Below are 13,971 nucleotides of genomic sequence, written 5' to 3'. Positions count from 1 at the left end.
GCTGCTATCTCCGTGTATGATTCCTTACCTACGTTCTGACTATTCTCTGCTTGCCCCTCCTGTACTGCGCTGCTAGCTCCGTGTATGACCCACGTTTGTCCGACCTGAGCTCCCCTCTCCTCTACTCCAGGGTCCCTGTAGCATCCTGCACTCATCTTCAGCAGCAGGACGCCAAGCCCCGCTCCCTGTGGTCACATGATCGCAGGTCCTTCTGCTTCCTGCTACCCTCAGCGTCCCCTCTCACCACGCTGCTCAGGTCCCATCTGACCCCAGGCTCTCCCGCAGTGTAGGTGAGTCACCCTGCTCAGCCAGTTCGCCGGTGCTGACAGGATCCTGATAAGTAGTTTGACAATAAATGGCTTCACCCAACCACTAACCATGAGTGGAGAAAAAGTTTTGGTGTTAACATTCATATTCTCTGAAAAACGGCCAAGAAAGCAAAAATTCTGCCGGGGTATGTAAATATTTGAGCACAACTGTATATTCTACCAGATCTCACCATTTCCTAAAAGCATCTAAATCCTCACACAATCCCTAAAAGAGGATCTATCACAAGTTCAGAAGTGGGCAGTGTTTGCTTTTATTTTATTCCCGCTGTTCTCCTGAGTATATCATTAATTTTTTTATTTTTGTAAATCGCCCCTTATTGGTTCCAGAGATATCGGCCTTTTAATGTAGTTTCATTTTTTTGCTCTTTACCTCGGGGGTGTGTCTCAGAGGAATCCTCTGGGGCGTGTTCTTAGGATGCTCTGTGAGTTCTGCCCCCTTAATAAAGATCAGACCCATATCTCTGGAACCATAAAAAATGGAATACTAAGAGGCACAGAGGAAGTAAAATAAAAGCAAAATCATGACACCTTTAAAGGGGTTGTCTTGTGATTAAAGGGTTGGAACCTACACATATCTCCAGAGCAGGGGTCTCCCACTTTCCCCCCAGCTTCCGACCACCGGTAAGTGAAGAGGTGGCAGCACCTGCACCGATTCTCTCCATTCATTGCTATGGGAGTTCTGAATACCGCCGAGAGTATTTGTCCCACCATCGGAATACGCCTCCCTCTTGGGAACAGGGTCCGATCTCAAAAATTGCAGAGCACCCTTGCTCCAAAAAGTGTCAAACAAGCATGCTCAGCAATTTTTACAAATCCCGTAGAAATGAATGTACAGATTGACGCAGAAGCCACCGCTCCTCTGGCAGCTAAGTACGATGTTGGTAGATAGATGATGATGGTTTCAACAGTTTTAATGCCGAGGATGTTGTATGCACCATACTATGGATCTAATTATTCCTGCACACTTTTCTTTACCTTTATCATAGGATTGAACATAAAAGAACTTTCATTTCCTATATGGGCCATAGAAAAGATGTAAATGTTACAATGTTTGCTAGCAATGATGTTTTGCTGCAAAAAACAAATTATGATAATAGCAATTATTTCAAAGCTGAAAAAAATGTTTTATATTAATCTGATCCGCAGGGAAATGTTCTACGGCCAATATGAAAGAGTAGGAAATCTCAACCGCACGCCTGTACTACATAAATATCATGGATTGTAGTGCCCTCTGCTGGACAACCAGTGTAATGTCCAGTTTCCCAGAGTCTGGGTGAGCTACCAGTGTTATTCTGTAGGCATGTAAGGGATGGAAAGAAAATGCCTGGGGCAAAGAGTAACCCGCCTCTTCATGATGTCACTGCACTGGAAGGAAGCTATAAAAAGATTGGTTCAGGCTGACAGTGCTCAGGTGGGAACTGTAATGTAGCACAGATATGATCCTGAATTACTATAGATACAGAGATTACACTGGGGTCTTAAATGGGGTATTGCCAGTTTGGAATTCATCATCCCCTATTCACGGGATACGTGATAATTTCCTGACTGCTTGCTGTCCGACTGCTGGGAACCCGACCGTTCCCCAGAACTAGGAGCCCTGTGTGAATGCAGAGAAGATCAATGATGCGCATCTCCACTCCACTCATTCTGAACCGCCCGGAGATTTATGAGAGCAGCGCTTTTACCCCCTTTTTTTTACCCCATAAAGTAAACACCATAAAGGAAAAAAAACACTAAAATTGCACCTTTTCAGTCACTGCAATGTCCCACAAACAAAGATAAAAAAGGGATCAAAACGTTGCATGGAGCCCACAAAATGGTACCATTAAAGCCTACAGCTTGGCGCACATACAACAAGTACTCGCAGAGGTCCATGGAGGAAAAAGTAAAAAAGTTATGGGTCTTGATCAATTGGGACACAAACCAAGAATTAGTTTGTGTTTTTTTCACAAAGTTCAGATAGTTTTGGAGACAAGTGCCTCTTAATAAATGTATGCCCCCCCCCATGAAATGCTGGTCTCGATAAATCTCCTGAATAGCATCGCACGTACAATGGGTACGGAAAGTATTCAGACCCATTTAAATTTTTCACTCTGTTTCATTGCAGCCATTTGGCAAATTCAAAAAAGTTCATTTTTCTTGACTGAAAAACAGAAATGTAGACATATTTGTAAATTTATTAAAAAAGAAAAACTGAAATCTCACATGGTCATAAGTATTCAGACCCTTTGCTCAGTATTGAGTAGAAGCACCGTTTTGCGCTAGTACAGCCATGAGTCTTCTTGGGAATGATGCAACAAGCATTTCACACCTGGATTTGGGGATCCTCTCCAGTTCCGTCAGGTTGGATGGTGAACGTTGGTGGACAGCCATTTTCAGGTCTCTCCAGAGATGCTCAATTGGGTTTAGGTCAGGGCTCTGGCTGGGACAGTCAAGAATGGTCACAGAGTTGTTCTGAAGCCACTTCTTTGTTATTTTAGCTGTGTGCTTAGGGTCATTGTCTTGTTGGAAGGTCAACCTTTGGCCAAGTCCGAGGTCCAGAGCACTCTGAAAGAAGTTTTCATCCAGGATATCTCTGTACTTGGCCGCATTCATGTTTCCTTCAATTGCAACCAGTCATCCTGTCCCTGCAGCTGAAAAACACCCTCATAGCATGATGCTGCCACCACCATGTTTCACTATTGGGATTGTATTGTGCAGGTGATCAGCAGTGCCTGATTTTCTCCATACATAACGCTTAGAATTAACATCAAAAAGTTCTATCTTCGTCTCATCAGACCAGAGAATCTTATTTCTCATAGTCTGGGAGTCCTTCATGTGTTTTTTTTGCAAACTCTATGCGGGCTTTCATATGTCTTGCACTGAGGAGAGGCTTCCATCGGGCCACTCTGCCATAAAGGCCCAGCTGGTGGAGGGCTGCAGTGATAGTTGACTTTGTAGAACAATCTCCCATCTCCCCACTGCATCTGTGGAGCTCAGCCGCAGTGATCTTGGGGTTCTCTTTACCTCTCTCGTCAAGGCTCTTCTCCCACGATTGCTCAGTTTGACTGGACAGCCAGGTCTAGGAAGACTTCTGGTGGTCCCAAACTTCTTCCATTTAAGGATTATGGAGGCCACTGTGCTCTTAGGAACCTTGAGTACTGCAGAAATTCTTATGTAACCTAATCTTGTTTCTATGTGCACATGACACAGGCTTCCAAGATGTTAATAAGCCACATAGATTGCTATTCTCCATTTACAACTGCAACTGCATTGTTCTCTCAAAAAAGGTATAGGAGAGGAAAAAAAACAAATTTGTCAGCTGCAGCTAGCCTACTTGTTGATTGTTTCCTTTTATTACAGAATAATGGGTCCATTAGCCACAAAAAGTGAAAATAGAAGAAACTACAAACAAAATAATGTAAAAAAAAACAAATAAGGAGAATATCTTAAGGGCATGTCACACTAAGCGATATCGCTAGCAATATCGCTATAACTTGTGACGTTATAGCGATATTGCTAGCGATATCGCTGTGTGTGATACTTACCTACGACGGGCTCCCCCGCTGGTTATCGCTGATCGCGCGAGAACGTCCTGGACCGTTTCACGTCGTCAGCTTCCTGCTGGGCTTCCTGCTGTGACGACGAGCGACGCGTGGACGCGGACGGGAGGACGCAGGATCGCCTCGTCTGACAGGTAAGTAGCGACCCCCGTCCCCTGCGATGTCGCTGGTGAGATCTGCCTGTCTTGCAGCTCACTAGCGACCACTTAGTGATGTACCAGCGATCCTGACCGCGTCATATTGCTGGTCGGGATCGCTGGTACATCGCTAAGTGTGACAGTACCTTTAGATGGACACTGGGAATACCAAACCAAAGTTTTGATAGATAAATAGATAGATAGATTAGATAGACACACGCCAAAATGTTGCCACACGGCGTGGGTTTGAAATAAACCACACATTTTTTTCATCTAAATCTATGGAGTGCTGCCTTCATTTTTTCCTTTGTTTTGATTGGGGCAAGTATTGGATTCTTTGTTGAGGAGACTTGGGCACCCACTTATTGGTATTGTGCTCTTCCCTTTTTTTGGATAGATAGATAGATAGATAGATAGATAGATAGATAGATAGATAGATAGATAGATAGATAGATAGATAGATAGATAGATAGATAGATACACATGTGGTTAAAATTGTTGGTACCCCTCGTTTAATGACAGAAAAATCCACAATGGTCACAGAAATAACTTGAATCTGACAAAAGTAATAATAAATAAAAAATCTGTGAAAATGAACAAATGAACGTCAGACATTGCTTTTCAACCATGCTTCCACAGAATTATTTGAAAAAATAAAACTCATGAAATAGGCCTGGACAGAAATGATATGGTAGCCTTGACTTAATATTTTGTTGCACAATCTTTTGAGGCAATCACTGCAATCAAACGATTCCTGTAATTGTCAATGAGATTTCTGCACCTCTGGACAGGTATTTCATCCTACTCCTCAAGAGCAAACTGCTCCAGTTGTCTCGTGTTTGAAGGTTGCCTTTTCCAGACGGCATGTTTCAGCTCTTTCCAAAGATGCTCAATATGATTTAGGTCAGGGCTTATAGAAGGTCACTTCAGAATAGTGCAATGTTTTCCACTTAGCCATTCTTGGGTGTTTTTAGCTGTGTGTTTTGGGTCATTATCCTGTTGCAAGACCCATGACCTGCGACTGGGACCAAGCTTTCTGACACTGGGCAGCACATGTCTCTCTAAAATGCCTTGATATTCTTGAGATTTCATTGTACCCTGCACAGATTCTACACACCCTGTACCAGATGCAGCAAAGCAGCCCCAGGACATAACAGAGACTCCTCCATGTTTCACAGTAGGGACAGTGTTCTTTTCTTGATATGCTTCATTTTTCCGTCTGTGAACCTAGAGCTGATGTGCCTTGCCAAAAAGTTCCATTTTTGTCTCATCTGTCCATAGAACATTCTCCCAGAAGCTTTGTGGTTTGTCAACATGTAGTTTGGCAAATTCCAGTCTGGCTTTTTTATGATTTTTTTTTTCAACAATGGTGTCCTCCTTGTTCGTCTCCCACGAAGTCCACTTTGGCTCATACAACGACAGATGGTGCAATCTGACACTGTTGTTCCTTAAGCTTGAAGTTCACCTTTAATCTGTTTAGAAGTTTTTCTGGGCTCTTTAGTAACCATTCGTATTATCCGTCTCTTTGATTTGTCATCACTTTTCCTCCTGCGGCCACGTCCAGGGAAGTTGGCTACAGTCCCATGGAGCTTAAATTTCTGAATAATATGTGCAACTGTAGTCACAGGAACATCAAGCTGCTTGGAGATGGTCTTATAACTTATACCTTTAACATGTTTGTCTATAATTTTCTTTCTAATCTCCTGAGACAACTCTTTTCTTTGCTTCCTCTGGTCCTTGTTGAATGTGATACACACCATGTCACCAAACAGCACAGTGAGTAACTGTAGCCCTCTATACAGGCCACTCACTGATTCCAAGATTGTAGACACCTGTGATGCTAATTAATGAACACACCTTGATGTAACATGTCCCTTTTGTCACATTATTTTCAGGGGTACCATCATTTCTGTCCAGGCCTATTTCATGAGTTTTATTTTTAAAAAATTCTGTGGAAGCATGGTTGAAAAGCAATGTCTGACTTTCATGTGTTCATTTTCATAGATAATAGACATATAATAGTTAGATAATAGGTCGATAGATAGATAGATAGATGTCACATATACCTTCAGATTCTAGCCTGTCCAACCCATCGGACGCTGTGCTGGCGATTCTTCTGGTTGGTGGGATGTCTACACTCACACGGGGCACAGATGTGACTGTACTGATGATGGTGGTAGATTCAACCTCTGTGGTGGCCATTGGTGTAACAGGAGAGATAGAACTTGCAAGAAACTCCTCATCCTCCTTAGACAAATGAATAAAACCTACAAGAATGTTGAAACAAAGTAAAGCTAAATCTACAAATACTATTTATTATATGTACATATTATAGGAATGCAGATTTAATAGATGAATATTGTAGATAGAAAGATAGATACATAGGAGGATTATAATGGGGCAATCTGGTTACTGCCCGGAGCCAGAAGCTGCAATGGGCTCATGGCCACATTGCTCTCAATTTAATGTTTTGTTCGCCGCCATCGGCGGCACACATATCCTGGCAAGGAACTTTCCTGGCGCTCCGCTATTAATATATGTATGGGGTGTGATCGTATAAATAGGCAATGTGAGGGCTCACACTATATGTAGGAGTCTATATGGGAGCTCAAAATGTATATAGGATGGCTGACTGGGGGCTCACACTGCATATAAAGGGTTGTGTGGGTGCTCACACTGTATACAGGAGGCTTTATGGGGCCCATACTGTATATAGGTGCTGTGTGGGGGCTCACTGCACATAGGGGGTTATGTGGGGGCTCATACTGTATATAGGGGGCTATGTGAGGTCTAATACTGTATACTGGAGGCGAGGCTATATGGGGGCTCATATATAGGAAGCTATGTGCCGAGTCATACCGTATATAGAGAGATATGTGCAGGCTCATACTGTATTTAGAGAGCTATGTGAGAGCTCATACAGTATATAGGAGGCTAAGAATGGAGATGTCTGTAAATTTTATCATAGGTACACTTTATCTACTCGTATGAGAGATAGAATCTAAAAAAATCTGGAAAATCACATTGTATAATTTTTACATAACTAATTTGTATTTTATTGCATGAAATAAGTATTTGATACAATAGAAAAACAAAACTTAAGATTTGGAACAGAAACCTTTGTTTGCAATTACAGATGTTAAACGTTTCCTGTAGTTCTTGACTGCTTTTGCACACACTGCAACAGGGATTTTGGCCCACTCCTCCATATAGATCTTCTCTAGATCTTTCAAGTCTAGGGACTGTCACTGGGCAACACTGAGTTTCAGCTCCTTCCAAAGATTTTCTATTGGGTTCAGGTCTGGAGACTGGCTAGGCCACTCCAGGACTTTGAAATGCTTGTTATGGAGCCACTCCTTAGTTGCCCTGGCTGTGTGATTTAGGTCACTGTCATGCTGGAAGACTCAGCCACGACCCATCTTCAATCTTCTTACTGAGGTAAGGAAGTTGTTGGCCAAAATCTCAAAATACATGACTCCATCCATCCTCCCTTCAATACGGTGCAGTTGTTTTGTCCCCTTTGCAGAAAAGCACCCCCAAAGTATGATGCTTACCCCACCATGTGTGGTGCTAATAAAAATATGGATATCTTATAGCCTACATATTGTAATATATTGATTAGTCCATATTGAAATTAACCTGTAATGTCAGCATTAGAAGGCCCCATATCCAGTACCAGAGTTCATGAGGTCAGACCTGCAATGGCTATTGAAATGCAGCCTGTGTGCTGAGTACACTGAAAGACAATGCTTGTTGAAACAGTATGTTTAATCTGGATTACTGGAAAGGATTAACCTTTGTGTACGCTGTTGACTTACTTGAATTTTAAGATCAGTGAATCAGTATATTGACAAGACATCATCTGATATTTGTGTCATATGGAGGTTAAAAAGTGGACTAGGCATATGGACAGTTGCACATTATTATACATAAGGTCATAGAAATATGGATGGAGGAGCCTAATGAATATAGTTGGCGATCTGAAACCCATTATAGTGTATCCAATCTTAAAGATCTCTCTAACTGTAGTATATATTTTGTGCTAGGGCTCTAGTCATAGAAAGTTGTTGGAAACTTTGTTCTTATCATATGTAAATATCAGGGCAAGAGTAAATAGTCCGAAGAGGCAAGTCTTGTTTGATGTTATTTATTCATGATAGGTGGCCACTGTCATGTGATTGGAACATCAAACAACTAACTTGTGTATTTTCATGTTTACCCAATATTATATTGAGTAAGCCTTTGTTTAAAGCATATAAAAGCTGGGAGGCAGTCAGAAGAGACAGGAGCTTGTGGACCTGTGTGAGAGGACGCTCTTCACAGTGTGGGTCCTAGGACGCATTTCTGTCTTCGCTGACCACTCCTCTAGCTGCAGTATTTTCCGGACAGACGTAAATGCCCCTAGTGAAGATTCTTTTCTTTTCTTCTTTCTGATGTAAGTATATGTACCAAAACCTTTGTAATTTGAATATATAAGTATATGCAATATCATACTATTTTCTATTTCGATATCATTACATTCCATTAATTTGGTGTTTTATAATCATTGTATAATAAAATTGTGTTATAGCCAAGTAGTAGCCTTCTTTAAAGCCGTATCCGAACCTTATTGCTGAACAGTTGGCAATACACCATGCTCCACGGTTGGGACGGTGTTCTTGGGGTTGTACTCATCCTTCTTTTTCCTCCAAATATGGCGAGTGGAGTTGATACCAAAAAGTTCTATTCTGGTCTCATCTGACCACATGACCTTCTCCCATGCCTCCTCTGGATTATTCAGATGGTCATTGGCAAACTTCAAACGGGCCTGGACATGTGCTGGCATGAGCAGGGGACCTTGCGTGCTCTGCAGGATATTAATCCATGATGGCATAGTGTGCACCAAACTGTAATGTGACCACACTGTGGTCCCAGCTCTCTTCAGATCATTGACCTTTCTCAGAATCATTCTTACCCCACAAGGCGAGATTTTGCATGGAGCCCCAGACAGTCATCTTGTTTCTTCCATTTTCTAATAATTGCGCCAACAGTTGTTGCCTTCTCACCAAGCTGCTTGTCTATTGTCCTGTAGCCCATCCCAGCTTTGTGTAGGTCTACAATTTTGTCCCTGGTGTCCTGAGACAACTCTTTGGTTTTGGCCATGGTAGAGAAGTTGGAGCCTGATTGAATGTGTGTGGACAGGTGTCTCTTATACAAGTAACAAATTCAAACAGGTGCAATTAATATAGGTAATGAGTGCAGAGTAGGAGGACTTCTTACAGAAAAACTAACAGGTCTATGAGAGTCAGAATTTGTGCTGGTTGGTCCGTGATCAAATACTTATTGCATGCAATAAAATGCAGTTAAATTATTTAAAAATCATACAATGTGATTTTCTGGATTTTATTTTTATATTCTGTCTCTCACAGTTTAAATGTACCTACGATAAAAATTACAGACCTCTCCATTCTTTATAGGTAGGAAAACTTGCAACATCGTCAGTGTATCAAATACTTATTTTCCCCAATATATGTGTGGGCTCATAATGTATATAGAGCTGTCATGGATTTATCACAACTGAGAGGAGCCAGAAGACCGCAGCATCTGATTTCTCTTACTCCTGCACTGATTAGAAGCACTTCTCCTTATTAAATGGTGTGAATTTCTTTTGGCAGTGCATGGGTTAATCTGCTCTGTTGAGAGCTCCTGGAGAGTTAAGGCTCTCAGCTGTGCACTGTTAGCCACTCCCATCTCCTATATAACCTATATAATCGGGGTCCTGGCTAGCACTCACTGTCAGAGATAGCTTATGCTGCATGGCTGAAGGTTGTTGATGGTTATTGAAGGAGAAGGCATTTGGTGGATGTATCTGTGACTGTTGCTAAGTTTTGAGTTGTGATAATTCTCTTTCTTCTTCTCTTGTTTATGTGTGTATATTTGTATGTTTGGTATTTTTTGTTACCCCTGTTCATATTACCTTGTTAGTCTGGTTGTTGTATATGGTACACTACTCGTACTCATGCTCATACTTTATCTAGATAGCTATGTAGGGGCTCATACTGTTTATAAGGAGCTACATGGGGCTTATAATGTATGAAGGCAGTTATGTGTGGGCTCATACTGTATCTAGATAGCTATGTGGGGGCTTGTACTGTATATTGGGGGCTATCTGGGGGCTCATACTGTATCTAGGTAGCTATGTAGAGGCTAATACTGTATGTAGGGGGCTGTGTGTGGGGTCATACTGTATGAATGTGGCAATATTGGGGCTCATACTCTATATTGTCAAGCTGTGTGGGGACTCAAATTGTATGTAGGGGGCTATGTGGTGGCGCATTGCCGGGGTCTGTAAGCTGTTATTCTCATTGCAGTAAGGTTTGTGGTCTCCTTTTCTATTTATGATTGAAGGAATTCCCTGATGAAACTCTGAATGACCAAAAGAGGGGGTAAATGCGTCAGAAGACAATGCTATTAAGCTAAGTACACAACTGTTCAGGCCATATACTGTAGGTCTATATACAGGTGCTTCTCACAGAATTAGAATATCATCAAAAAATTAATTTATTTCAGTTCTTCAATACAAAAAATAAAACTCATTATGTAGAGTCATTACAAACAGAGTGATCTATTTTAAGTGTTTATTTCTGTTAATGTTGCTGATTATGGCTTACAGCCAATGAAAACCCAAAAGTCATTATCTCTGTAAATTAGAATAATTAAGAAAAACACCTGCAAAGGCTTCCTAAGCATTACAAAAGGTCCCTTAGTCTGTTTCAGTAGGCTCCACAATCATGGGGAAGACTGTTGACTTGACAGATGTCCAGAAGGCAGTCAGTGCAACACTCCACACAAGGAGGGTAAGCCACAAAAGGTCATTGCTAAAGAAGCTGGTTGTTCACATAGTGCTATATCCAGGCATAAAAATGGAAAGTAGAGTGGAAGGAAAAAGTGTGGTAGAAAAAGGTGCACAAGCAACTGGGATAACCGCAGCCTTGAAAGGATTGTTAAGAAAAGGCCATTCAAAAATTTGGGGGAGATTCACAAGGAGTGAACTGCTGCTGGAGTCATTGCTTCAAGAGCCACCACACACAGATGAATCCAGGACAAGTGTCTCATTCCTTGTGTCAAGCCACTCATGACCAATAGACGTCAGAAGCATCTTACCTGGGCCAAGAAGAAAAAGAACTGGACTGTTGCTCGGTGGTCAAAGCTATTGTTTGCAGATGAAAGTAAATTTTGCATTTCATTTGGAAAAGTCCCAGAGTCTGGAGGAAGAGTGGAGAGGCCACAATCCAAGCTGCTGGAGGTCTAGTGTGAGGTTTCCACAATCAGTGATGGTTTGGGGAGCCATGTCATCTGCTGCTGTAGGTCCACTGTGTTTTATTAAGACCAAAGTCAGTACAGACGTCTGCCAGGAAATTTTAGAGCACTTCATGCTTCCCTCTGCCGACAAGCTTTTTGGAAATGGAAGTTTCATTCTCCAGCAGAACTTGGCACCTGTCCACACTGCCAAAAGTACCAACACCTGGTTTACCATCAACAGTATCACTGTGCTTGATTCCCCAGCAAACTCGCCTGACCTTAATCCCATAGAGAATCTATGCGGTATTGTCAAGAGGAAAATGAGAGACACCAGACCCAACAACGCAGACGAGCTGAAGGCTGCTATCAAAGACGACCAAGTATTGAGTGAATTTACTGAATATACATTTCAGTAGGCCAACATTTTAGATTTTAAAATAATTTTTCAAGCTGGTGAAATAAAGTATTCTAATTTACTGAGATAATGACATTTGGGTTTTCATTGGCTGTAAGCCATAATCATCAACATTAACAGAAATAAACACTTTAAATAGATCACTCTGTAAAGACTATATATAATATATGAGTTTCACTTTTTGTATTGAAGAACTGAAATAAATTAGCTTTTTGATACTCTAATTTAATGAGACACACCTGTAAGTGTATGTGTGTGTGTGTATATATATATATATATATATATATATATATATACTAGCTGAAGAGCCCGGCGTTGCCTGGGCATAGTAACCAACTGTGGTTAGTTAAAACAAATTATAATGATTATATTGCACATAAAATCATCTATGTTACTATGTTACTATGTTACTATGTTAATCTTATCCTGTGTGATACTGTCTGCTGAGCCGTGTACCTAATCCTATCCTGTGTGATACTGCCTGCTGAGCCGTGTATCTAATCCTATCCTGTGTGATACCGTCTGCTGAGCAGGGTATCTAATCCTATCCTGTGTGATACCGTCTGCTGAGCCGTGTATCTAATCCTATCCTGTGTGATACTGACTGCTGAGCCGTGTACCTAATCCTATCCTGTGTGATACTGACTGCTCTGCCGTGTATCTAACCCTATCCTGTGTGATAATGTTTGCTGAGCTGTGTACCTAATCCTATCCTGTGTGATACTGACTGCTGAGCTGTGTATCTAATCCTATCCTGTGTGTTACTGACTGCTGAGCAGTGTATCTAATCCTATCCTGTGTGATATTGGGCTCCCCCTGCAGTCTGTGTCAGAGGGTGGTCTGTGTTGGCACGGTAATAAATTGTGTTATTTCCAGCTTTACAGAAGGAGGATAACACCATAGAAATGATAAGACTAACAGGCCTCAGTTACCCCAACTGTCTAAAAAGAAAACTGTTGCTGATAGCAACCAATCAGAGCTCATTTTTCATCTTTTAAACAGCTCTGGGACAGCGTGGCGAGTTTTGAGTGGCGACTTTTATGTGGCGAGGTTGGTGTATGTGTGGTGAAATGTGTGCTGAGGGTGGTATATGTGTTGAACCACGTGGTAGTGTGTGGCGCATTTTGTGTGTGTGTTCATATCCCCGTGTGTGGTGAGTATCCCATGTCAGGGCCCCACCTTAGCAACTGTACGGTATATACTCTTTGGCGCCATCGCTCTCATTCTTTAAAGGGCCTGTCACGCTAAGAGATATCGCTAGCAATATCGCTATAACTTGTGACGTTATAGCGATATTGCTAGCGATATCTCTGTGTCTGATACTTACCTACGACCGGCTCCCCCGCTGGTTATTGCTGATCGCGCGAGAACGTTCAGGACAGTTTCTCGTCGTCAGCTTCCTGCAGCGCTTCCTGCTGTGACGACGAGCGACTCGTGGAGCCGGGCAGGAGGACGCAGGATCGCCTCGTCTGACAGGTAAGTAGCGACCCCCGTCCCCAGCGATGTCGCTGGTGAGATTTGCCTGTGTGGCAGCTCACTAGCGACCACCTAGCGATGTACCAGCGATCCTGACCGCGTCAGATCGCTGGTCGGGATCGCTGGTACATCGCTAAGTGTGACAGTACCTTTAGTCCCCCTTGTTCACATCTGGCAGCTGTCAATTTGCCTCCATCACTTTTCCTTTCACTTTTTCCCCATTATGTAGATAGGGGCAAAATTGTTTGGTGAATTGGAACGCGCGGGGTTAAAATTTCTCCTCACAACATAGCCTATGACGCTCTCGGGGTCCAGACGTGTGATGTGATATGCACATATATATATTGCTCAAAGAAATAAAGGGAACCCAGACAGCCTGTTGCAAATGGAATAGAGTTCCCTTTATTTTTTTTGGGCAGTATATATATATACTAGATTAAGGCCTAGATAGTGACACACCTCTTGCCATGTTAACCCTCAACACACACACCTCCTCAACACACACTCCTCTCACCTTTCACCATCTCCACTCACGTCCCCCCCCTCTTTCACTCCACATACGACCCTTTCTCTCACTCCGTCTCTCATACTCACGCCGTCATCGCCGCTGCTCCACGATCCCCGATATCATCTTCCGCCGGCACCATCCTGGATCCAGACGTTGTCCACGCCGGCGACATGTTCTTGCGGTGACGCCATCTTGAGTATCGTGAAATCCCGCGATACTCAAGATGGCGTCGCCGCAAGAACATGTCGCCGGCGTGGACGATGTCGGGATCCAAAATGGCGTT

General features: G+C 42.5%; 1 protein-coding gene across 5 annotated transcripts in view; it reads right to left on the bottom strand.

The window, feature by feature from the left end:
* The window catches only part of ARMH4 (armadillo like helical domain containing 4), a 197,275-nt gene that overhangs the window by 144,845 nt on the left and 38,459 nt on the right, over window positions 1–13,971 (bottom strand). For all 5 annotated transcript variants that reach the window (XM_073585750.1, XM_073585737.1, XM_073585742.1 and 2 more), the window contains one exon: window positions 6,075–6,275. In XM_073585750.1, the coding sequence (XP_073441851.1) occupies window positions 6,075–6,275 (201 nt within the window). The remainder of the gene's footprint in view (window positions 1–6,074; window positions 6,276–13,971) is intronic.

The sequence above is a fragment of the Dendrobates tinctorius genome, unplaced genomic scaffold (assembly GCF_039654945.1).
Source record: "Dendrobates tinctorius isolate UK_male_01 unplaced genomic scaffold, ASM3965494v1 ptg000010l, whole genome shotgun sequence".
NCBI classification, from domain to species: domain Eukaryota; kingdom Metazoa; phylum Chordata; class Amphibia; order Anura; family Dendrobatidae; genus Dendrobates; species Dendrobates tinctorius.
Note: the sequence above shows the minus strand (reverse complement) of the source record. Positions and strands in the feature narration are given on the sequence as shown.